Source organism: Neltuma alba, unplaced genomic scaffold, assembly GCF_004799145.2.
Source record: "Neltuma alba isolate B1F8T4 unplaced genomic scaffold, ASM479914v2 tig00007351_pilon, whole genome shotgun sequence".
Classification (NCBI taxonomy): Eukaryota; Viridiplantae; Streptophyta; class Magnoliopsida; order Fabales; family Fabaceae; genus Neltuma; species Neltuma alba.
Window position 1 is genome coordinate 66,471 of NW_021634759.1, and position 27,827 is coordinate 94,297.

General features: G+C 31.9%; 1 protein-coding gene across 1 annotated transcript; it reads right to left on the minus strand.

The window, feature by feature from the left end:
• Positions 1-17,463: 17,463 nt before the first annotated feature.
• LOC114752363 (aquaporin PIP2-1) lies at positions 17,464-20,460 on the minus strand. Its single transcript, XM_028941107.1, has 4 exons — positions 20,106-20,460; positions 19,288-19,583; positions 17,910-18,044; positions 17,464-17,805 (listed from the first exon to the last, which is right to left on the minus strand). The coding sequence occupies exons 1-4, from the start codon at positions 20,410-20,412 to the stop codon at positions 17,686-17,688; spliced, it is 858 nt and encodes a 285-aa protein (XP_028796940.1). The 5' UTR covers positions 20,413-20,460; the 3' UTR covers positions 17,464-17,685.
• Between the last annotated feature and the right edge of the window lie 7,367 nt (positions 20,461-27,827).

Consider the following 27,827-nt stretch of genomic DNA (forward strand, 5'->3'; position numbering starts at 1 on the left):
GGGCCAAAAAACCTGCGCATAAAAGTTAAGAATTTTTTAGTTCACATAAGATATTTGAATTCTTTCGCTCTGCTCCTTAGAAAGATAGTTATAATTAGATTGTGATTTTTTTGACCAGGAATTAGATTGTGATTTGAAGATTGGTTGTGAGAGAAGTTACATTTTTTTCCTTTTAACGTAAGTGACGAATTTTTCAAAACTACAGTTAAAAATATTTAATTCATTATAAAAGTAAAGTGATTTCTAATATTATCTTAATTCACAACACTGAATTCTAACATTATATTAATTTCTATTTTTTTACTATATTAAATACAGGTACAGATAAAAAATATTTAATACTCATTAAAATTATTCCATGATCTTATAAAAGGAGCTTTCTACTTTTTCACCAAAAATTGCTTGACGTTCAAATTGAATTATCCAAATTCAACAAGTATAGTAAGTCATGTTATATATGAGGGACACCAAATGTACTCTCTCCATGTCTTTTTATAAACAACAACTATCATCGTCTTGTTTTTAAATATAAGTAATGTTTATAAGTTGTTTTAAATTTTGTAGCAAATTTTCTATTTTACACTCATTAATTACTTATTTTAATATTCAATATATTTATTGTCTCATTTCTCAAACTATTATCTTTTTCTATCACACATTCTCTCTCTTTCATAATTCTCTTTATTATAATAATTTTTTAAATTTTTCTTATATTGTCTCTTCCCTATAAATAAGGATATTATGAAAAAACTTTTAATTTTTACCTATTTATTGTTTTTAACTAACGTTTGATCTACATAATGGAGTACTCGTAATTAAGTTGTTTTATGAATGATATAAATTACTCCTCCGGTCCTAATTATAAGACCCAATTGACTTATTTGAAGAGATTAAGGAAGTAAGTTAAGTTGGTTATTTATAATAACTAAGTGTTGTCATTCCTAAAATATCCTTGCTAATTAAGTATATTGGTTAAAACTATCATTATTAGAAGGATTATCTTCGAAAAAAATGCATAAATATAAGAGACAAAATGGATTGGGTCTTATAATTAGGACCAAATAAAAAGTCAAATTGGGTCTTATAATAAGGACCGGAGGAGTATAATCCTTTGGATGCTGTTTACTCATTTTTGCCTGTAAATTAATGATATTAATTTAGGTATTTGGAAATGATAATAGTAATAAGTGGAAAAGAATGAGGAAAATAAGATCGAAGGGAAGTAAAAGAGAAAAAAAGGAAAGAGAAAATAGGGAATGATGCAAATAATGAAGCAAGTAGGCAACCGTAATAAGAGAGCAAGTGATGAGAAGTTGGGAAGGCAAAGGGCAGATGAAATGTTTAAATGCGCGGCAGAAGTTGTTGACCCACGCAAGTCTTGCCTTTGTTTTTGATGGAACACTGCTTCATCAATAACCCTATCTTTATTCGAGGGAATTGAAAGGAAAGGAAGAAAAAAAAATTAATATACGATTTAAAAAAATACGAACATAGAATTATAAAATTTTGATTAAAAAATGTGAGATAAAAATCAATTAATAACTTTTAATCTCATTCTTTCTATTTTTTAAATCAAATTCATTAAAGTTTTCTTTTCTCCCTTTTATTTTTAATTATAAAATCTCATTTGTAGTCTACAAATAAACTCTTATAATTATGACCGGAGATAATACTATAAATATTTTTATTTTGCTTACCTCATATATAGATTTTAATAAAAACTCACCCATCATGCATTTATTGAGAACTTAATATTTGGCCCATATTGAAGGTGGGTGGACCATAGCGCCAGATAGGGGAAGCATTGATAACAGGTCGATTTAGTCAGAAAGTGTAATCCATTTTATATCTGGGCCGTACCTCTCCATTTTAATGATTTTATCCAACCGAAAATGCCCTTTTCACCATTTAAAGAATTTGCATTTATAAGAAGCCTGGTCCCCATAATCCAAGAGAGAGAGTGCCTGTTTGGATTTACTTTTTTTTAGCTTAAAGTGAGCTTAAATTTTAAAATAAGCTAGATTGCAACTGAGGCCTGTTTGGTTTCACTTATATGTGATTGGGCTTATGGAAAAAGGGGCTGATGGAACGCTCAATTCTCATAAGCTCAAAAAAGGAGCTTATTGCTTAGCCCAGAAGAGCTTCTCGCGGAAAAAATAACAATTTGTCAGATGCTCAGTTGTTTTTTTCCTCTCCCATTTTCATTTCCGTCTCACAACTCATCTTTTTCCTCTCTCATTTTCATCTCTCACGTGCTCAGTTCCTTTTTTTCCTCTCCCATTCTCTCTTGCCGCCGTGAGCTGAAGGTCGCCCTGCTGAAGGTCCCTCTGGTCGCCGTGAGCTGTGGCGTTGTCATCGTCGTGCGCTTCGAGTCGTGGGTGTGAGGTGTCCATGGTCCGCTGGAGGTGCTTCTTCCTTGCAAGTCCGAGCTGGTCCAGCCGTCTGCAACCAGGTCGTCGCCGTCTGCCTGTGGTTTCGAGCTGTGCGTCGATCTTGTCTTGCGAGTCTGATACACGGTGGGATCTATCTCTAGCTGCCTTCGATTCGGTTGATCTGTTACAGGTTGGTGATTACAATTTTTTCTTTCTTTTCTGGTTTGATTCTTGGTTGGATTTGCTGTCGCCGGTGGAAGTGAAGAGTTCTCCGTCGCCGGTGTTCGGTTTATGATTTTTTTTCGGTCTGGTCTGTTGCGGTGCTCTGTTTCTGTCGCCGGTGGAAGTCAAGTGTTCTCCGTCGCCGGTGATTTTTTCGGTCGGTTTATGATAATTGCTTTGTTTTCCTTCTGGTTTTCCGACGGCTTGCTGGTGGTTTTGTGAATTAACGGGGAGCAGAACATAGATGTTGTATACGTGATGAATCATTCATTTTTTTTTTTGGTAAAAACGTGATGATCATTCTGGATATTGTATAAGTGCGTATGAGCTTGTGTATATGTGTATATCAGAGTGTTACACTGATTATTGGGTTGCAATGGTCCTGGAATTTTGAAAGAAAAATGTACAAAAAAAACAATTTTTTATGTGAAATAGATTGAAGTGTATATCAGAGTGTTACACTAATCATTCAGTGGTTTTATGTGACTGAAGCTAGTCAACCATCACCTTCAAATGTCAATTCACAGTCTTCATCTCATATGAATCGCGTCCGTGATGCAATCAGAGACCAAATTATCCATAGCTTATCAATTAATTAATTATGTAATATTATTATTTCATTTCACTTTGTCGCAATACTACTAATTGGAGTTTCAAAACAGTTTTATCCGTTCAAATTATGTTTTGCTTTTATTTGCCTGATATTTTTTATGATTTCTCTAAATTTTTCAATTTTAATTCACTCTAAATTTCACCTCTTCATTATATTATCTCAATTCTTTTTTTTTCATGTTTCACTTTATATTTCAAATATTTTTTGATTTTTTAAATATTTTATAATTTAATCCACTCATTAAATTTTATTTCTTCATATTATTTTATTTTAATTTTATTGTATTGTCTTAAATCAATTTTTCATCATGTTTCATTATTTATTAAAACTCATGCCCATTTTGGTAATTTTTCAGCCAAAATTACTTTTACTCAACTATAATCCAAACAAGCTTTTTCCAATCTCATTTTTCTAAACTAGCTTGTCTGAACTCCAATCCAAACACAATTCAGCTTATCCAATTTAACTTTTACCAACTTCACTTTTTCATAAACTACTTTTTCTATAAGCTGCTTTTCCAATCGCTGATCCAAACGGACCCAAAATCTCTTATCACAAGCCATGGGGAGTCAAACTTTGCTAGCATCATTTTTAGGAGTAGATGTTCATACAACAAAGCCTTCTTTTGTATTTAAGTTCGAGTTAATATAATCTTTAATACTTTAAATTTCAAATTATAGGTTTTGATTCCTTAAATTTCTTCTTATTTAAAATATTATTCCTATTATTCAATAAAAATTTAAACTATTTTGCCCTTTAAGAGATCAAAACTTATGATTTGAGATTTAAATGACCAAAACCAAAATGAAAACAAACTAGAAGGACTAAAAATTGTTCTAATGTGAAGATTACGTTTTCTTATTATCAATTTGCTTTTTAATTAAAGAAAAAAAAAAAAAACAAAAACAAGTCTAGTGCCTTTGTCTGTGTTATCCAAAGCCTTTCAAACAAATGTTTCCCAAACCAACAGTAACCTTATATATATATATATATATATATATCTCACTACACGGTCTATAGCAGCAGTAATTTCAAATACTAATAAGAGGAAGAACAGCTAGTTGGTGTTGGTCCTAGTAGAATGAATTTTGGTCATTTAAATAAGAAACCTTGAGTTTGAATTTGTGTAAATGTAGAAAAATGCTTTCAATTGAATCCGACAACATTGAATTTAATCGAAGAAGGAGAACTTCGAAGAGAGGAAGAGAAATTGAAGATATATGGTATGCTGTACATAGGCCACGGCGACTGTGATAGAGGGGGCATTGATTAGAGGTCAATTATTGAGAGGAAGTAATAAAATATCATCCATTTTATATCTGGCCCATACCACTTCATTTTAATGATTTTATCCAACTATTTTTTTTTTTGGTTTTCATTAAGATATCCATCGAAGCGAGCCCAATAACTAATTCCTCAGATACTGTCGAGTCCAAGATGGGGACGACCCTCTTAGGCACGCTTGCTCCATTCCCATCCCTCAAGGAATCGAACCCCAGAGGAGATGGTTAAGGGACACAACTCCTTTACCAGTTGTGCCACGCTAGTGATTTTATCCAACTATTGAGGCCTCACTTTTCGTCATTCAAAGAATTTGTATTTATAAGTCAGCTCCAAAAAAAAAAAAGAATTTGTATTTATAACGAATCTTGTTCCCATACCCCAAAAAAATAAAAATCTCCTCTCATACGCCATGAAGAGTTAAACTGCACACTCAAAGCACAAAACCAAGGTCTTGTCTGGGTATCTATCCAACTAAGCCTTTGAAACAAATGTTTCCTAACCGAAAAGCAAGCATCTTTTATCTCTCACAACACGCTTTATCCCATCAACACTTTCAAATACTCATATGAAGAAAAACAATATAATCAGCAAGTGTTAATGCTTGTGAAAGGGGTTTTGGTCACTTAAGCACAAGATCTAGAGTTCAATTATGTTTAAATGCGAAAGGAAAAAAAATAAAACTTTGCAGAAGTTACTCCCAATTATACACAAGAATGCTCGAATCTAATCCAATAAAATAGTTACATGAAAAGGAAGAAGAACAAGAACCAAATCAACTCAGAAGAGGAAGAGAAATTGAACGAGTATGGTATGTTGTATAGGCTTTCCCATTCATTAATTTTAGAGTACCACCTCCGGTTGTAAGTACAGATTAGCTGACATATTTACAACCGGAGATACTATGTTCCAAAGAAATGCCTCAAGTTACAGAGATAGGATCAATCAGATGAATGCCTCTTCTTGCTTGGCAACATAATAACTTGTCCTATAGCTTCCTGTTATCAACCTAAACCTATTCAGTAATAATGTCAGAATACAGTATTGCAGCATTTTGAAAGTACAATTTCAAGCTCAAAACATATGAAGATTAATTAGGTAAAATATAACCATAATTACAAGAGAAGAAAACAAGAACTTGACAAAAGAAGGCAGATATGTAAATCAAAAGTAAGTAATTGGTATGAAGCTGGTGGCTCAGTGGCACGAAGATGAGAATCAGACAAGGTTTGGAACATCCGGGTGGATGAGGGCATAACCGAGAGGAGAAGGAAGATGATTTGGATGAGTAATATCGTCGAACACCTGATGGGCGTCGTAGTCACAGACGACATAGCAGATTAAGGAGACGATGGTGAAGAACCATGTGGTGATTGGTGCCATCCTCTCGACAATATCTGCCTCCCAAGCTCTTGTTGTCTCAATTTATATCAGATATTTTTTCTACTCAACATTGCGTAATTGTCATTTTTTATCGTTATCACTTATCAGAGAGAATACGATTGGGAAATTAAGAACGGGAAGCTGCCTTATCGTCTTAGATTAAGGCTCTCTCGTTATTAATTAAATTTGGGAAAATGACAACAAAATACAACCTGAATTTCAAAAAGACAAATAAGGCACCTGAATAAGCAAAATGACATATAAAGGACTGGGTACCAATCTGGAATTCAGATTTTTGACCAAAAGACCAAAATGCCTTGTCTGAAAGTGAGAGAAAGGAGAGAGGAAGACGTTGATGAAATACGGGAAGGAGAGAGGAGGAAGACGCTGATGAAATCGGGAAGAAGAGAGGAAGGAGAGAGGAAGACGCTGATTTTCGATGGGTTCCCACAGCTTAAAATGTTATTGCCTAGCATTTCTCTAAAAAATTTTGGTTCTGTCTCTGTTCTTCGCATAAAACCATTTTCAGAGAATGTGAAGCTGTGGGAAAGATGAACCTGCGGGAAAGATGAAGCGAAAATAAGAAAACAATGGCAAGCAATTACGTAACGTAACTGCTGTCATATGCCTGCTGGTTTTTGGTAAATCTCATTACGTGAATGGTAAATTTCACTATACATGTAGTTAATTATGAATTTTACAAAATACATATTGTGATTTACAACTTTTATAATGAAAGTGACTGCTTTGTTAGTGGGTTTTGCAACCTGTTTTCAGGAGATAAACAACTTGTTTGTAAAAACTAATAAAATTTCACGCTAAATTTGACAAAACGTATAGTGGGATTTACAACTTCCATAGTAAAAATGACCACTTATTCAATGGGTTTTGCAACTTGTTTTCAGGAGATGGGCAGCTTGTTTCTAAAAACTAATAAAATTTCATACTAAATTTGACAAAACACATAGTGAGATTTACAACTTTCGTAGTGAAAATGATCACTTCTTCAATGGGTTTTGTAACATGTTTTCAAGGGATTGGCAACTTATTTCTAAAAACCAATAAAATTCTATGCTGAATTTTACAAAACATATAGTGATATTTACAACTTTTGTAGTGAAAATTACCACTTCTTAAATGAATTTTGCAACTTCTTTTCAGGGGATGAGCAACTTGTTTCTAAAAATCAATAAAATTTCACGCTGAATTTGACAAAACACATAGTGAGATTTACAACTTTCATAGTGAAAATGATCACTTCTTCAATGGGTCTTGCAATATGTTTTCAAGGGATTGGCAACTTGTTTATAAAAACCAATAAAATTCTATGCTGAATTTTACAAAACATGTAGTGAGATTTACAACTTTCTTAGTGAAATGATCACTTCTTAAATGGGTTTTGCAACATCTTTTCAGGGGATGAGCAACTTGTTTCTAAAAACCAATAAAATTTCACACTGAATTTTACAAAACACACAGTGAGATTTACAACTTTTATAGTGAAAATAACCACTTCTTAAATGGCTTTTGTAACCTGTTTTCAGGGGATAGGTAACTTGTTTCTAAAAACCAATAAAATTTCACGTTGAATTTTATAAAACATATGCTGGGATAGAGCTGGGAATGCGGGCTGGCGGTGCGGATACGGGCCAGCCCGCAGCGGTGCGGGCCAAAAGCGGTGCGGGCTGAAGTAGCCCGCACTTTGGCGGGCTGGCGGGCTAGCCCGCCGGCCCGCCTAACTTTTTTTTTTTTAAAAAAAAATTATTACTTGTATAAGTTTGGACTTAGTTTGTAATGTTAAAATTGGATTTGGAGTTTTAAACTTGAGTAATGAGTTATAATAAAATAATGTGAGGATTAATTTATAATTTGAGAAGATATTTTAGAAAACTAACACATATTTTTTCTAAATAATTAATTTGACTATTTTTCTTATCCAAATTAATTAAGTAGATCTTTTATGTATGTATTACATATGCAATTACATGGATGAGAAGATGTAAATATGAAATTTGGGGGTTAAAATCCTCCAATTATGTTGTATAACATATTAGAAATTATATAAAAATTAAAATTAAAAAAAAAAAAAAGCGGGCTAGCCCGCGGCGGAGCGGGCTGAAAACGGTGCGGGCTGGAGTAGCCCGCACCTTGGCGGGCTGGCATTTTGCCAACCCGAGCCCGCCATTTTTGGCGGGTTGGCGGGCTGGGCCCGCGGGCCCAGCCCGTATTACCAGCTCTATGCTGGGATTTACAACTTTTGTGATAAAAGTGACCGCTTTGTTAATAGATTTTGCAACATATTTTCGGGGGATGAGTAACTTACTTTTCACTACCAATAAAATTTCACGCTGAATTTTACAAAACACATAATGGGATTTACAACTTTTATAGTGAAAGTGACTACTTCTTCAATGGGCTTTGTAAACCTGTTTTCACTGGAAGAACAACTTGTAAGCATAAATAAATCATTCAGTGAACGTGCACCTGAAGTACATCACAGTAAACATTGAACTATTAACTTTCATAATTAACTACATGTATATTAAAATTTACCATTCACGGAATGGGATTTACCAAAACCAGCAAACATATGACAGCAATTACATTACGTAATTGCTTGCGGCTATTTTCTGATTTCTACTTCATCATTCACCAAATACTGAATATGAACCCTCAAATGCAATAATCCTGTTCCTATTTTACCATGAAACAGCCACAAAAAGAATAATCCAAATCCCACCATCAACTTCTACTCACTCATGAATAATTCAAATACTTCAGCGACCTCTTCGACGACGACAATTTCAGGGGGTACAAGTTATTTCAGACAGGGCAATGTATTTCAGCGATGGTAACCAAATTCAGCGATGGCAATCTACTCCTACGACGACGGCAACGTGATTTCAAAAAATCCTTTTTGGTGACTGCAGGAACTTGGATTTAGTTTCGTAGAAGGAAATCAGTTTCTCCCTTTCTCTATCGCATGAATACACTGCTCAATGTTCAGAGACAATCAGGGCAATTCGGTCTTTTGGCCGAAAATCTATATTCCAAATTGATACCCAGTGGCCTATTTGTCATTTTGCTTATTCAAGTCCCTTATTTGTCTTTTTGGAATTCAGGTGGTATTTTGTTGTCATTTTCTCATTAAATTTTAAAATGTGAACAAGGGATATGGTAGGTACGAATTTTTTATAATTATATTTGACAAAGACCCAGTTTTAAAAATAAAACTAAAGAAGGCTTTTTTATATTTAATTATTTACACAGAATCCAAGGTACGTGGTACTATTAATGATTTATAAATATTATATTTTTTGCTCATATTTTTTCATGTTAATTTATAATGATTGCAGTTGAGAAAGCCATCAGTCCAGCCCATTTCATATGCAATGCGTCATTGAACAAATCTCATCCCCCAATTCCAAATCCCACAATTTAACCATGGCTTCACGGCGATCTTTCTTTTTTAGTTTTTGCAATAAACTCAAATGTTTAAATTAACTAATGGGATTGGGTTTAGTAGAAAAGGTTAGTCTTTCGCAAAGTGATGAACCAATATTCAAATTCCTGCTGGAAAAAGTATCCTCCTTTAGTATCTGACAATCCCTCAAATAGGATTACCTCTAATAGAATAAAAGGATAGTTATGTGTAGAAAAAAAATGTTTAAATTAACAAAAGAGATGATGCATGAGGCGGACATCCTCCACAGAGAAACGACCAAGAGCGTGCATTCAGAAAATAACTTAGAACTGAAATATTCAAAAGTAATACAAAAGGAAATAAACAAGTAGAAGATGGAATAACAGAAAACATAACCAAGGCACTTGTCACTTAAGAGAAGTCTGAGTTGAGCCTTGTACATGGAGAATCTTGCTCTTGGTAGTTCTTTACACTTACACATTCCAAACTAACTTGACTTGATCTAAAGTAGTCAGATGAAGAAGGCTTGTAATCCATAATGAAGAGGATGGTAATAAGCAAAGTGCACCAGGTTTGCTCAAATGTTAAACTGAAGCTGTGAGCTGTGATTGATGAGGTCAATAAGAGAGCTACATAAGAAACTGACATCTGTTTCTGCACAGTAAAGGGGAATCAATGGACATTAGAATCAGAGAAAAGGTGGAAGATCCGGGTGCATCAAGCCATAACCCGTTGAAGACAACAAGCTACGACGATTAATATCGTCGAACACATGGTGGGCTTCCCAGAAAGTGTTGGAGATCAAGCACAAGAAGATGAACAAATATGTGGTGATGGGTGCCATTCTCTCTTTAATAATCTCACCCCACTTTCGCACATCCAAAATCTCAACCTCTTCCTCTCTATATATTGCGGAACACTTCTCTGAGCACTCACAAATAGTTGGGCAAAAGCAGGAAAATGACATAAACACACCCCTCCCCCAACTTTTAAGGATCATTCTCCGTTAACTCCATGCTGATCCAGGCACTAAAATACAAGCAATCGATTGTGCATGCCTTTGCCCACAAGCAATAATTGATGGTCGTCACTGTTGCTCCGAGACCTAACCAGGAGTAATTGATGAAAGGCTAAAAGGAAAAGTTTAATTAAGAACATGCAATAAGCCTTTTGCCTTTGGCTGTATGCATCAAACGAGGGAAGCTTCGTGAGGAGCTGCGATGTGTGGGAGTAAGATGGTGACGCGCGCGCATGTGATTTTCTGGACAATAATGAGAGTATGTCCAAAGGGAAAGATTAAAGAAGATGGTTCCGTCCTTGAGGAGTGCAAGTCTCATCCATCTTGCTTGTTAAAATGGCAACAATTATGATGAAATCAGATCCCACCAAAGAAAAGCAACTTCACTCTTTGGTAATTTATTGCCTTGGCACACAAAAATCACCCTTTTTTTTCTTGGCATGTCCTATAAATTTTTTTTTACCAAAAAAATCATTTTTTTTTAAAAAAACTGAGAACATTGAAAAAATCTCCCCTGAAAATGTTAATAGGGAAAAAGATTTGATGAGTTTTTATGCATAGCAAGTATCAATGTTCTGTAAATTTTGTATGCACAAAGTATCGGTAATCTGATTTAGATAATTGTCGATGGGAGATTTCTTTTCTTAATTTTTCTAAAAAAATTTGGGTAGCATGTGATGTTTAAAGAGTGTTTACTAAAGTATTTACAAATTACATTCCATTTATAGGATCCTTATCTTGGTAATGAAATTCAAATGTATGTTCTTACAATATATTATTACCAATTCTTAATATAAAAACTAGTTGAGTAATTTGAATAGATTAAGAAAATTTGTTAAGTTAGTTATTGGTAATAAATAGGTGTTATTTTTTATAACATACCCTTGTTAATCAAGTATATTAGCTAAAACTACTATTATTACAATAAATATTTTGAAAGAAAAGTGGATAACTATGATAAACAAAATGAATTAAGTTTTATATTTACTTCCAAAATAAAAGTCAAATAAACTCTTATATTAAAAACCGGAGGTAATATGACATGGATCGTTACCAACTAAACTAATTTTTGGTTAAAAATCGTGGCAATCATCATGTAGGGATATAAGTTTAATAAGCAGTTCGGTATTGGAATTTGGATCTAAACTTAATATGTGAGTGCACTTAGTTTAAGGTCATTATTAAAAGATTCTATAAGACAACAAAAAGGGAAAATGATGAAACAAGATTCCATCATCTTCAGTTTGGTCTATCAGTGTTTTAGTACGTAAAACTAAAAGGTAATTTGGGTTTGAAGGATTCACTAAGATCAAAACAAGCTCCATAGCTCGAAAAATAGTCACGAGAATTTTATAGATTACTCATTAATAAGATACTCATATTAGCAATTAATAAGATACTTATATTAGCAATGAAACTCAAAAGATACATTCTCAGAATGATACACGATTCGTGTGTCAGTCTAGTTAATTTAAGGTTATTAGAAGAAAAAAATTGTATAAAATAGCAACAAAAAGAAAATAATCAAATGATGTTCTATCATCATCAAGTTTTGGTATATTAGCGTTTTTTAAATTTATTTATAAATAAAAATATTTTTTTAATAGTCTTGTTTCTTTTATCAACTTATAATATAAACAAGACTAACAATAAATTGATAAAAATGTTATTTACAATAGTTTTAAGGGACTGAATTGAGAATATAAACGCAATTTTCTACGAAGTTCTAAAAACTTATTTTTAAATGATAAATTTTTTGAGACAGATTTTTAAATGATTGACTTGGGGAGGTTTTTTATTATAAAAATTCAATTTATTCAAATGAAGTAAAATAATAAAAAGCCTATTAATATGGGGAGTTAAATTGATAAACAGTTAGTGATAAGTGAATAAATAGGACATTATTTGAGTTTTCTACATTGGGCTTTAAAGAGGCCCATCTTTCTGAAACTGAAATTGGTACATCATGGGCTTCAATAAGCCCATTTATGAAACTCCAAAATGGAGCCAATCTGCAATTAGTTTTCCAAATTCCCAGCCCACAGCGTTGGTTTGTTAATTTATTCGCATATTGTAACTTTGAAGAAGCCAGCAAGGTGGATTCAATAAAAAAAGCTAATTCCTTACAATATAGCAAATAAAAATTGGAATTAAATTGACAAAAGGCTAAGGATATCAGGTGGACAATATCCCAAATTATGAGTATGACCTTCTTTTGCCAATAATATCTGAGTATATCTCTTATTCACAAAATAGATTGAAAAACAATACCCGGTGAATTTTTGTTATTGAGTGTCTCACACTCCATCCAACTCAAAACAAACACTCCTTTGACGTAACTTTTCAACCATGCATTCATGCGCCGTGTGGAATCTGGATAGAAAAATGTGGCCTTTTTCAATCTCTCCAACTCCATGCAACTCAAACATTCCTTTCACATTTATCATGATACTACTTTCCGCCCTTAATATAATATCTTGTTTGACTTTTATTTTGGTTTTAATTATAAGACCATAATTCACTTTGTCTCTTATATTTATGCATTCTTTCCCAAGACAGTCCCTCTAATAATAGTAGTTCTAGCAAATAACTTGATTAGCAGAGATATTATAGGAAAGACAACATCTATTTATTACAAATAACTAACTTAACTTATTTTTTTAATCTCTTCAAATTAGTTAATTAGCTTTTATAATTAAGCCATGAGATAGTATTAAAAAAATACTGTGGATTATGAATCATACCAACAAACTGGTGAAATGATGGTTGCTTGACTAGTTCAATCAAGAATTTGTACGGGCTATTTTTTCTCTCTTTTTTTCACCTATTGAGATTAAAATGACGTTTTTTGAGTAAAAAAATAGTGGCATGTTGGATTCATGATTTAGCAAGTCCGTTTTATTGAATTATATATTATTTATGCATAAATGTTCCATTTACTTGTTTGTTAATATCTTTTTATTTGAATATTACCAACTTTAATTCTTAATATAAAAACCTAATTGACTGGTTTGCATAAATTAAATAAGTTTGTAAAGTTAGTTATTTCTAATAAATAAATGTTATTTTTTTTAGAATACGCTTACTAATCATATATCTTAGTTAAAACTACTATTTGATAAAATTTTTACCATACACAACTATTACAATGATCATTTTGAAAATAAATAAATAAATATGATAGACAAAGTAGATTAAGACTTTATATTTAGAATTAAATTGAATATCAAATTAGCTCTTATATTAAGGATCGGATTTAGTATTTTCTTCAGAGTCACATTTAAATTATGATTGGTTTGACTTTAATTTAACCACGGTTGAATATTTGCCTCAATTAATTTAATAATTGATGTGATTTTTAGTTCCTTGACATTTATATATTCATGCACACTGCGAGAGGGAGAGAGGGGTAAAAAGTGTAGCTGGGTCTATTATTCAAATACTCATCGCTTTTATGCATTTATGAAATAGTCACCCAATTTTTACTTATAAGTGACTTTTAACTAATAAACATAAATTAACAAAAGCTAGTTAAAATTAATGGATTGTCTTAAAATTCGTGCACTTTCCCACAAATGTCCTTAAGGATATGCAAATTTTTTATCAACTCTTTTCGCCCATCAGTCTCTTAGCATAAATGCATAATTTTTTTTCACCGGGCATAAATGCATAATTAGTAAACGGTGCCCATATAAAAAATATCAATTACTTATAAGATGACTTATAAGTAGAAACAAAAATAGCTTTTAAAAAAATAATTTATAAATAGAAACAGCTAATAACTAATGGAAAAGAGAGATCACAAGCGTAATAACAAGATATGTGCATCACTCACAATCACGTTTGGCCTAGGCTTTCTCAATGAAATTCAATCTACATATTTACACTCAATTTTTTGGACTAATTCTCTAATACATTATATTCTTCTAATCCTATTTATAAATTTTAAAAAAAATTATTTATTAGTCATATCATTAATTTTTTCACATAAATAAACTAATTTGTCCTCATTTACTATTGCATAAACTATTTTTTAAAAAAACTAATTTGTCCTCATTTACTATTGCATAAACTATTTTTTCAAAAAAGTATATATTTAATAGGGAGTAAAATTAAAAAATTATTTTTTCCTAGAAAAATATTTTTCTTGATTTTAGTAAAACATGTTCAAAAATACTCCCTCTGATCCTATTTCTAAGCTTTAAATTTAAAGAAAGGTGTGATCCATTTTATAAGCTTCAATTTAGGGTTTGTCTAAACATTTAATACTTTTTTGGGATAATTAATCAACAGCTCCTTATAGTTTCAACTAATTTTGAATCAGGTCCTTATAGTTTTTTTCTTTTTATTAGGTCCTTATACTTTCACCTATTTTTAATTAGGTCCTTGTATTTATTTTTCTTTTTATCAAGTCCTTATAAGTTCATCTTATTTTTAATTAAGTCCCTGAATTTTTTATTCTTTATTTTATAAATTCTAATAGTACTATTATATAAACATAAAATAGTATGTATTATTTAATATTAGTTTATAAACAATAATATTTTAAAGATATTGAATTATTATAATGATTTTAATTTTTTCAGCAAAAAAATTAATTGTTCTAAAAAAATTTAGTGAAATTATAAGGACTTAATTAAAAGAAAAATAAATACAAGGACCTAATTAAAAAAAGGTAAAAGTATAAGGACCTAATAAAAAGAAAAAAAACTATAGGGACCTGATTCAAAATTCGTTGAAACTATAAGGACTTGCGGATTAATTAATCCTACTTTTTTTAATTTTGTTTTTAATTATTTATTCTCTCTCATTTGTCATACTCTCTTGTTATACTTCCTTACACATTCTCTTTCATCATTTTTGTCATTTATTATATGGGCCTAATTGAAAACAAAATTATATTTATAACCTATTTATTGCTTTAATTAATTTTAATTATTTATTTATTATTTATGAATTACTTATTTAAAACTTATATTAATAAGAATAGGAGGGAGTACCCTTGAATAGAATGAGATGAATATACATTTATTTTTATAAATGTAGGCATCTACCATGGCTACATGAAGCCATAATAGGTGGGGGGAATGGAGGAGTTAGAAAGTGAGTCCCCTTCATGACAATGACTAAAAATAAAATAGCCTTGTAAGCTCAGATTGCTATGCATTTTACTTGAGAGACAATGAAATTTAACCTGCCTTGTAAACATGGCATCCAAAACCTTACCTACACTATGCCCTATTTGTCTATTTAATATTAAATAAATTAAATAATGAAATAATCCATACAACTTGCCTTGTAAAAACGGCACGCTTTGAAAGTGAAACAGAATCTACCATTTCCCAAGAAAATAATGACACAAACAGAGACAAAAATGTCCCATTTTTTTAAATAAAAAGGGAATTAGGTAACTTTGGGGAAGGTACCCGGAAAAGCAGGGATTGAAAAGACTCACACAAGTCCATGAATTTATAGTTAATTAAATAAATTACTACTATGATGCACGCAGACAAGTACAAATTTTGGCCAAAGTGATATTAAATTATGGCAATTAGTGAGAAAAGAAACCTCTAAAGCTTTGTTGTGGAACCATTCTTCCTCGTGGTTTAGCTCCAATATTAAACAATACAGTCTAAAAGCCATGGCATGTGAGAGCGAGAGAGAGAGAGAGATTTGTAGTGGGAAAGTTGTTTGGCACTTTGGGCAGTACAGAAGAAGAATAGAATCATGGGGGTTTAGATTTTTTTTGGGGCTAAAGTATACATTTTGAGTCTTTAATTTGGTACAAGATTTCAATTTGATTTTTTAATTTTAAAAAGTATACTTCTGGTTTTTTAACTCTAAAATTTTTTCTAAAAAATAATGACATTAAAATCTTACATGTTGATAAAATATTTTCAAATACTAACATATTAAATTTAATTTTCAAAACATCCATGATTGTTACAAAAAATAATCATTAAAACCTAATGATTTTAGGATTAAAAGACCAAACGTATGTTTTTTAAAGTTAAAAGACCACATTAAAACCTTGTACAAAATTAAAGGACCAAATATATACTTTAGTTTTTTTTCCTTGGAACATTTCAATACATATTGTTTAGGGAGAATTGCAATTAGGTCTCACTCAAGGGAACTAAATACAAAAAGGTCCCCTGAAATCATGAAATTATTAACTTCAGAACTTTTTTGCAATAAATTATTCTGAAGTTGTAAGAGAATAATTTCATGATTTCAGGGGACCTTTTTGTATTTAGTTCCCTTGAGTGGGACCTAATTGCAATTCTCCCTAAACAATATGTATTGAAATGTTCCAAGGAAAAAAAACTAAAGTATATATTTGGTCCTTTAATTTTGTACAAGATTTCAGTTTGGTCTTTTAACTTTGAAAAACATATGTTTGGTCTTTTAATCCTAAAATCATTAGTTTTTAATAATAATTTTTTGTAACAATCATGGATGTTTTGAAAATTAAATTTAATATGTTAGTATTTGAAAATATTTTATCAACATTTAAATAAAATGTAACGTATGAGTTGTCAAACCAACCGTGATAGTTATCAAACCTAGCACCTTAAGTTGTCAAATACTGTTCTTTCAGTTTTCAATGCGAACTAAAAAAAAAAAAGAAAGATAATTTGATAATTAAACAAATAAAATTTATTACAAAAAAATTCTTTAAGATTTCAGAATAATTTTATGATTTTAAAAGACTTTTTTGTATTTAATTCTCTTAGATCTAATTACAATTTTCCCTATTGTTCATCTGTTCTGAGATTTTGTGTGTTAAACACATCGATACCGTCTTATTGAAATCAAAGTTTTACTTGTGAAATTTATGATGATTATATCATTTCTTTTCGGTGTTGCTCTTTTGATAATTACGATTTTTTTCCCCAAAATTGCAGAGATTTTTCCTCCTGTGTTTTCTTTTAGCTTAATTCCAGAGTGTGTTGAGAAAATACGATTAAGTAGAGAAAATAAGAAAGCTGGAGCATAATTATTCAATTAAATTTATGCCAGATCCAGTGATATTGAGATAAGATTAGGTCTCGAATAGAAAATTAAAGATATCATTACGTATTCAGCACTAACTTAAAAAGAAATAGGGCAAATGATCCAAATAAGACATAATTATAAACACATAATTTTTTTTTCCCTCATAAATCATAATGTTGAGTACAGACAAGCCAGAGAATAACTGAAAATAGGAAAAGAAAAGAAAAGGAAAAAGGCACACTGAAGAAGAAGAAGATTCAAAAGGGAAATGCTTAAAAAGACAAGAGGGTATTACAAAAGGCTCCCTCTGTCCCATGAACAGCCTCATCTCTTCAAGCATCTTGTTCCATTTGAAGCATTAATTAACACAGATTTAAACAGAGGGGTTGCTCCTGAATGATCCAAGTGCCTTAGCTGCACCTGCCCTTAAGATGAACTGGTGGTAGAATGCTGCTATGGCTGCCCCAATGAATGGTCCCACCCAGAAGATCCACTAAACCAACACAACCAACAAAAGTTTAGACAAAGTTGGAATCTTTTTCTACTTTACCTGATTGAAATAGCAGTTTTAAATTCTGGGGAGTAAAAAATACTCACATGGTCATCCCAGGCTTTGCCGTAGATAACAGCAGCTCCAAGACTCCTGGCCGGGTTGATGCCGGTACCGGTGACCGGGATGGTGGCCAAATGAACCATGAACACAGCAAACCCAATGGGAAGTGGAGCCAAAACCTTCAAAGCACAGAACAAAGATTAATAAGTTAATTTAACAACCAGTAGATAAAAAAGACTAGGAGAAAAACAATGAACAAGTGGGAGGGGTTCACAAGCAAGTGTGGGGCATGCACACATGTGAGGCCCATGATTCCCACTTCTTTATTATTATCGTTTAAGAGAATCTGAGAAAGTAATTGAGGGTGAATGCAGAAAACCAAGCTGATATTGACAAAATGAAGGTGATACTGGGAGGTTAGAGAAAATGACAGAAGCCATATCACGGACAGAATCATGACCTCTTTACTTTTGGACCTCAAACACTTCAACTTTGCTTTCAAGGCATAAAGGGGAAGAAGGGGGGAAAAAAAAAAAGGCATCGAAGACGATAACTAAAGTAGAACCCATTATTCTCATAACATGAAAAGACATTAGGTAACCTTCTTTATTCATGTGCCAGCCATGATAAGATCCAAAAACCACCACAAACTCAAATAAGCCAATGGACCCATGTCTACCAAGCGCATGGTGGGTATTTGATATCATGCTCCTGATAATTTTTGTGTAGGAAAGTGATAGCAGTACCATCCCAGGTGAATCAAATACTCATCCACCAAGAGATTATATCCAAGACCACAAAAAATATATGATAGTTCATTTCATTTTACAGTTTGGAAAACTCATGATCAAAGAAATTGAACTCGACAGTGAAACAAGCAATTTTATAATCCCAACAAGGATTTTATAATGCTATTCTACCAGTTTATGAATCTTTCTTAACAGGAGCATCCACTCTTCTCTGTGTCTCTATTCAGATTCCGTGATCAGTGTAATTTTATCAGTTGACGAATGAAGAACATGAACTGTTTTTTTCTTTTCCGTCTCTGTTTCTGTTGATCTATTTCTAATCTGCAATAACTAGAAGCGGATCGACGTTTACCCACAAGATTAAAGCCCATATTAAAGCCATAGACTTTAGAGCTTTCTAGGCATCTGAATTCACAATCAGATCGAAAGTTGTAAATTCCCAAAAGTTGCGCACTTCTATGGGTAAGTATTTATCATCTAAACTCAGCATACATTCTTTCTTCCCTTTAACCAATATTTCAGCACAACTTTTCAGGCAGCCCTATCTTTTGTTCTAAAGTACATAGTTTATACAGTATTCTACTATTTTCATATCAATTAAAAATCCACACAAGCACAAAAAGGAACTCATCTCAGTACGAACAAAATTAAAGTACTCAGCAGTAATACTTACAGGCACATGGGAGTCTCTAGCGTTCCTCTTGGGATCAGTAGCAGAGAACACAGTGTATACCAAAACAAAGGTTCCGATGATCTCAGCACCCAAGCCAGTGCCGATGCTGTAGCCATCGCTCAGAGAATTGGCCCCACCACCGTACCTGGTGTAGAGACTCTTTTGGAAGGCCTTCACTAACCCAACTCCACAGATAGCACCCAAGCACTGAGCCACGATGTACAAGATGGCTCTAATCAGTGACACCTTGCGAGCCAAGAAGAGCCCAAATGTCACTGCAGGGTTAATGTGACCTCCTGCATTCATTGAACCAGAGATTTCAGAACTTGAAAATTACAAGTTAGAATAATAGTAGTTAAGCCTAGTAATAGGCTTAGTTGGTGTTTTCTTATGACTCAGAAATTAAAACATAAACACAAGATCTCCCTTTCGGAGCTCAAGAATTTGGATGTACAAGTAAAATTTTTTGAAAAGAAAGGACCTTTGAAGATTATCACTAAACATCTCAAGAGAAGCCCAAAAATTTACAAAACAAAGAGAGAAAAGATGAGATCCCCAGTATGGTATCCTGGAAAACTACAACCAGGGTTTTCAGAACTGAAAAATCAAAAATTTTCTACCTTGAGCTCAGGGGGGTGACTCCTAGTTGCTACTGAACTAGGAAACATGGTATAAACAGAGAAATCTCTGTTTGTGGGGCTCAGAAACTTGAAAGCATGGGTGAAGTTAAGAAAAACAAAGCCCGTTTAAAGAGAAACTAAAAACAGCAAACTTAATAAGAAAAAGTAAGTTGAGAATAAGGCATACTCTAGACCCACCTGAGATCCCAGCGGTGCAGTAGACAAGAATGAAGATCATGCCACCGAAGGCCCAGGCAATGCCAAGAATGCCGACGCCACCACACATATCACCGCCAGCTTTGGTATCAGACTGGCTCTTGTAGCCAATCACAGTAAGGACGGTAATGTAAAGGAAAAGTAAGGTGGCTATGAACTCAGCAATCAAAGCCCTGTAAAAGGACCACTTGCCAAGCTCCTCCGCGTCAATGAGAGGTGCCGGAGGTGGGTCATGGTAGTCCTTGGCGGAGTAAGACCCACGCTCTGCAACCTCAACGTCCTTAGCCATAACACTTGAAAAAGCTCAAACCCCACAACAAACCACGAAGAAGAGAGAAGATTGCGGGAGAAGGAGAGCGAAAGCTAGACTTTGAGAGCAAACGTGTAGAATGAGTTGCAGAAATGGGACGGGATGGAGGGGGTATATATCGTGGGGCTGAGGGATGTGTCTGTCTTGTGTTTACTGTGCAAGAGAGAAAACTATTTAACGCTTTTAAAATTTAGTGGAAAATGGAAGTGAACAACCAATCGGGTTGGTTTCGCTTTCACAATCACCGACCTCCACCTTCGCCCTGGACTTTTACTACTACCACCTCCCTTCCACTCTCTTCTGTCTTCCCTTTTGGTCTTTTTTTGTGTTCAAAACTAAAATTTAAAGCCCATATTTTCGGAAAAATTATATATTCCCTTCCTTCGTTAAAAATAAGTTTTGCACGCAAGTTAGAAAAAAACAATTTAGGTTTAGTAGGAATGACTAGTCCTCTATAATATGCTAAACCAAATTTCAAATCTTATTGAAAAATATGCCTATGTTTGATATCCGATCTTCAAACATGATTACTTTTAATAGAAGAATAACTATACCTATCAAAAAAAAACATAAAAAAATTTAATTATTTTAATCACATCCATTCTATGAAACATGAATAGTATAAAAATAGTAACTAAACATTTTTATTGAAATTTTAAAAATAACAAATATTTTTAAATGTAGGGATTAGAGACTTTAAAACATGTTTCAACTTTCAACAAAGTTAATCAAAATGAGGAGTGTTTTTAGTGTATGGCATAAAAATTGATAAATAAATTATACTATTGATAACTACTACCTCTGGTCCTTAATATAAGATTTTGTTTGACTTTTATTTTGATCCTAAATATAAGACCCCAATCTACTTTATCTCTCATATTTATGTATTTTTTTCTAAGTTAGTCCTTCTAATAATGGTAGTTCTAACCATACACTTGATTAGTAAAGTTATTTTAGAAAAAACAATACTTATTCATTACAAATAACTAACTTAACTTCTTTGCTTAATCTCCTCAAATTAGTCAACTAGTTCTTATAATTAGGATCAGAGATATTATTATTTATGATTTAAGAATGTTATCACTTGCTAAGATGCTATGTTATAAAGTATTGATATATTGATTTTAAGAAAATATGGGCCTTTTAACGTAATTTATCCCATATAATTAGATCTGCTCGTGTCAATATTAACTCTAATATTACCGTTAGATAGTTGGTAAATATGTATAACAAATAAAAAGAAGTTGTTAGACAGGCTTTTTTTTTTTTTTTGGCCAGAAGTAGTTGTTAGACAGGCTGAACTCCATCCTTCTTCAAAGTTCTACGACTTTTGGGAATTGTTTTAACTTGCAAGAATTCAAATGTCATATAATGCAATTGGAATATTTCTTGCTTGCTCCTTAAACCAAATTAGAATATTGATGAGACGACTTTTATAATCCAAAGTAATATTATTCACTCTTTGAAAAGACTTTATATATGTCACGTATAACAAAACAAGCATATTTAGAATATACATATATATATATATATATATAGAGGTCACATATCTATATCCTGTACGCTGAACCGGAGGACATCACCGTATATTTATGATTTGACATTTGAAAAAAATGCAGAGAATACGTTACTGAAAAGGGGACATAGAAGACTGAAACTTCATGGTGTAATGCAAAATGCAATTAATTTGTTTGATAATATAAGATATCATCTAAAATGTTATAACTCGGCCCATTCTAAATGGGAAAACTATTAAAAGAATTTAAACATAAGACTTCAATTTAATTTATTTTTAAAGTTATAATATTTTCCTAGCACATACCAATGGAGTTCTTCACCCAGAAAGTGGTTTCCTTCATGATTTATTAAAAGAGATGCTTCCAAAAAAATCAATATACATTATTAACAAATAATTAATTTAACTAATTTTTTAATTTTTATAAATTTATTATTTGATTCTTATATTTAGAATTGAATGAATGGGGTATCATGAAATAGTAATATGATATTAAGTAAAAAGGTTAATATTGTTGTTGCTCTTAAATTACAGTTTAATTTAATTTTGATTTTGGCCAGTGGAATTTTAAATCATTAATTTTAGTCCGTATATTTTCGTAAGTACTTGATATGAATTTGAGCATAGGAATGACAACCAAAATTTGTTAAAAATATATGAAAAAAATTGTGAAACTATAAAGATTAAAATTAAAATTCAATTAAACTATAACAACGATGGGAGAAATACTACTTCCGATCTTTAATATAAGACCTCATTTGACTTTTATTTTAATCCTAAATATAAGACCCTAGTCTATTTTATCTCTCATATTTATTCATTTTTTCTCAAGATACTCTTTCTAATAATGGTAGTTCTAACCAATAAACTTGATTAGCACGGATATTTTAAGAAAGACAACACCTATTTATTACAAATAACTAAACTTGTTTTCTTAATTTACTTAAATTAATCAACTAACTCTTATATTTATGATTAGAGGTAGTAGCTAACAATAAAATTGTCGTTTTTGCTTCACAAGGGCTTGGATTGAAAGAAAATGGACACCGTACCTCATTTAAATTTTGACACAATTTTACCATATTATTTTGGACTTGGACTTCTCAACTAACCACAAATTTACACGCCTTATATTCCAACACACGCGATCCTTAAGTGAGGTACTCCTCCGGTCCTAATTATAAGACCCAATTGACTTATTTGAGGAGATTAAGGAAGTAAGTTAAGTTGGTTATTTATAATAAATAAGTGTTGTCATTCCTAAAATATCCTTGCTAATTAAGTATATTGGTTAAAACTATCATTATTAGAAGGATTATCTTGGAAAAAAAATGCATAAATATAAGAAACAAAATGGATTGGGTCTTATAATTAGGACCAAATAAAAAGTCAAATTGGGTCTTATAATAAGGACCGGAGGAGTATGATTTAAGAAGAAACAACAATGAGAAAATGTTTATCATATATTAAAAGATACGAAACTCTCCCATGAATTGCTCCTTCAGATATCTCCGAATATTTTTTTCTGTCGTGCGCCGATCAGCTTGATGGTGATTGACGATATAATATAGAATTATCACATTAAGAATCAATTCTGCAACTTTCACTTACTATTTATACTTCAAAGTATTACACAGTTCATGGTTAAAATATATATACACCTAAGTATTTTTAATTTAGTTTAACTTAGGTTTAAATTAGAAAGTCACGCTTAAATAATTATCTTATACTTCATAACAATTACTATAATTAGCATGCGAGTATATTCCTATCAACCAAGAATGAACATGTGACTCCGTCCAAGTTCAATTGACTAAAATCATTTACAGATACACATTAAATGAACCTACACTCGAATATTTCCAAACTGTGAACGTTTATACACAAATAGATAATATCTTTCCTGCAGATAAGATGTGAATGATAAACATCGTGAACCTTCGCCTTGAACCTCGAGAAACTGATATGTGTGTATATTATATATGCACACACATATATATATATTTATTTGTATAACGTATATGGGTCCTTGTACATGCCCTGTCAAAACGAGCTTGTGCCATGCTGGATTTAAATATTGCTTTAGACTCGTGTTATATTCTAATTTTAGAAGCTTGATGACTAATTTCAGGGACATTGAAAAAATTAGTTAGCTTATTTATATCGTACTGTAATACTATCTCCAATCTTTAATATAAGAACTAATTCATGAGTTGAATTTAATTTTAAATATAAGATTTTAATCCACTTTACATTCTAAATTTACAATTTATTCTCAAAACATCCTTATTGATTATAAGGAATTCCCACCAAAATGTAATTCTAATATATATACGATTAAAGAGTAAATGTAATATAGGAAAAATAATATACATTTGTTATAAATAACTAACTTAACTAATTCTATTTATATTTTCTAAATTGATTAGCTAGTTCTTATACTAAGTATTAGAAATAGTAAGTATATATGATGTATTGGTTTCTCTTAAAACATTCCCTTTGATTGTTACTTGATGAGAACCATTAAGGTCATGTTTGATAGAGTAATAGAAATCACTCATAAGCACGTAAGGAAATTAAAACAAAATTCTTCTTACTTATTTATTTTGTGTTCTGTAAATTACGATTGAAAAATTATTTATTGTAATTGTAACGCTACGCTGAGTCATTTATTGGTTCGTTGATTAGACATATGGTCTGTTCAACAAGTGAGATAATTATTAACATATGACACAAAAACACAAACGCAATGAACGGCCTGATTATTTAAATATTTTAAATAATTATATCATAATAACTTTTTATGGCTAATTAATAGTAGTAATTAATTGGTCACAAAGTAACCGGGAGAAAGACTCATTAAGCTTTTTGGTCAAAAAAGCCTCTTTGGGTTCTTCCCTTAATTACCAACGTGTGGCACGCGGTTAATCCAACTTCACTCGCATTTCTTTCTTTGCTGGATGCTGGGCGCCGTACATGCGTGTCTTCACGTGATTGGTGGGTGAGGATAGGTACCATCTTTCGTGAGAAGCGCACCCATTAGGTGATCGACACGTGGGGCGTCCTGCGCCACAATACGTGTTTTTGGACGCTGGCGTTTTGGGGAAGCATGAAAAGTTGTGGACCGAGAGGGCTTGGCGGTCTGTCTTGTGGGTCCCATTGCCATGTGGGATCCGCCGCTGCACAGTCACGCTTATCTCATTGGTCCATAACGGTACAAAATGGTGATCTGGCCTCTCATAAAGCAAACAAGAATTATTATATATTATCATAACATGTGTTTTTTAATTACTAACCTGTTTTTGGTCCCTCTATTCATAGTTTATGCAATAAAAAAATTAATACATAAAACAAATATTTTAATAGGTTGAATATACAAAAAGGGCAAACATATTATCTCATTTGAGTTGAATGGTTTTTATCGATAAAAAAATATATTATCTTTTTTTAGATAAAAGTATTTGCTTATTGAAAATAATATCGGTTGAGATACTGTCAGGCACCAAATATAAACGCTTCTTTCAATAGGGATTTGAACCTTGATTTATCATGTTATGGGGGACTAGCACTTCTATTTATTTTCTTAACAAGTGAATTAGTTATGGGTGACATTTATATTTTATTTTTTATATTTATCATCTTTTAAAATTAATTTATTTAACTTATATATTGATATATAAAATAAAATGTTATACAAAAATGTTTAAAGAGACTATATCACATTTATTATAATTGATTAATCTATTTAAATGCAATTTACCCAAATTAGTTACCTATTATCTCTTGTATTATAGATTGGAATTGGGCATCTTTTCCTGCGCCATGCTTAGAAAATATAATAAGTTAGATAATATAATAATAAAAAAGATAAATTATTCTATTAAACATATTTTATGTAATTATTTCTTATTCATAAATTTTTTATTTAAAAAACTATACTAATTATTGGGAAGTTGAATTAAATGGATGAGTAGTGCCGACTAAGCAAGGTTTGTTCTTTTCTAAATTATGGACAAAAAGTCGACTTCTTTAAATTAAAGAAAATATTTTTTTAAAAAAGGAAGACAATAACGGCCATTAAGATGATCATCACAAGCTCCTTTTGTTGTGAAAAATAAAAATCCTTTTTGTGGTGGGTGGACATGGTATAATGCAATATTCTTATGATTACATTTGCAATGATAACTACTGCCAATCAGCATTATCATCACACAGACCCTAGCTTATTCAAATACACACACGCATGCACCAATTATTTTTGAGCTCCCATATAAATTTTAAAAAAAAAGATAAAGAATTTAAATACTTTCCTTTTGACCCCAAGAAAGAAAATACCCATTCACGAGTCTTTATTGTTTTTACAAGGTAGAGTAGCATATGGCATATGCGAGTGCTATAACATAATATGTGAAAATTGAATTTGGCAAAAAAAGAGAGTGAAAATTGAATTATATTGATGGAGACGTTCAGAGGAAATTGGGAAGGACTTGAATTGTGAAAATATAAAAAATTGATGGTTTAAAAATTATGAGAGGATACGAGAAGGATGCAATGTCGAAAAGAGGAAATACTCGAAGGAAATGGTCCAAATAGTTAGCCGTTAGGCAGACAGTGATATGATAGGCGGGCAGGCGGGCATTGTGGGCGATGTGGGGCTAAGGGCGGTGTTGCCAACTGTACAAACAGCAACAATCACATGATGGAAAGAAAGTCATCCAATTTCTTGCTTTCTGTCTTCTCAAATCTTCCCACAGTTAAATTTCTGAGAAAGTTCATGAATCTGCAGCTACCACACACATGATCCATATAATTAGGGGTCAGTTACAGTTCAAACTACAAAATATTTATGCAATGGAGAATGCCCTAAAAGTGTCCGTTGGAGAATTTCATTGGCGAAAAGTGAATTAAATTTGTTTATATTAAGAACTCATATATGTATATACAACTCATTTTCACTAGATGCAACTTCTTTTCTTTTTATATGGGTACAAAGTATTTTTAGCTTTATATGTGTACAATATATTTTCAGCTAGATGCAGTACGTTCGCTCAAATTCAGATATTTTTGGAGAATAAAATTGGGTAACATAGCATCAAGATTTTCTAAATGTATCGGTATCCTAATATCATTTATCAGGTATTCAATATCCTAATATTATTTTTCTAATTTTTTTTAGCATTTTAATCTTATTTATAGTATATTCAACACTCTAAATTATAAATAAGATTATGATACTGGATGTAAAAATGCTAGATACAACGTAAATAAGATTAAAGCAATGCATACCATTGAAAAATAACATGGATTAAAATGCATTCAGTATCTCAAAATATTTTTTAAGGTATATCCAGTATCCTAAAGTATTTTATGATATATCTAGCATCCTGACATTTTTTTTAAGTGAGTCTAGCACCTTAACATATTTTTAGTGTATCTAGTACTGTAAAGTATTTTTTTTAGAGGCATTCAGCGTTAAATACACTTTAATATAAATAACATTAAAGTGGCGATATTACTTCACTCAATAAAAATTCCACACAGGGCCCCCTCTCACCCTCTTTTTTATGAGAGTGGTCACGAGGAAGTAATTTGCACCAGACCCATGAAGGAAGCTGGCCAGCCAACTTTGCCAAAGGTCTCAACTTTAATACTCAAAATTCAGTGGGGGAGTGATTAAAGTTATGTTCTTTGTTTCTTGAGGGCACAACAGAAAAAAGTCGTGAACACTGGTCACAACCTTGATGATCTGTAACGTATGGAAATGGCGGGAAGAATCGTGAAGCTTCTGGAATGATAGGGAATTAATTCGACGCACATATAATTACGTAAAACATAAGACATAATGATTCTGTGCTTGACACAAAGAATATATAGCACC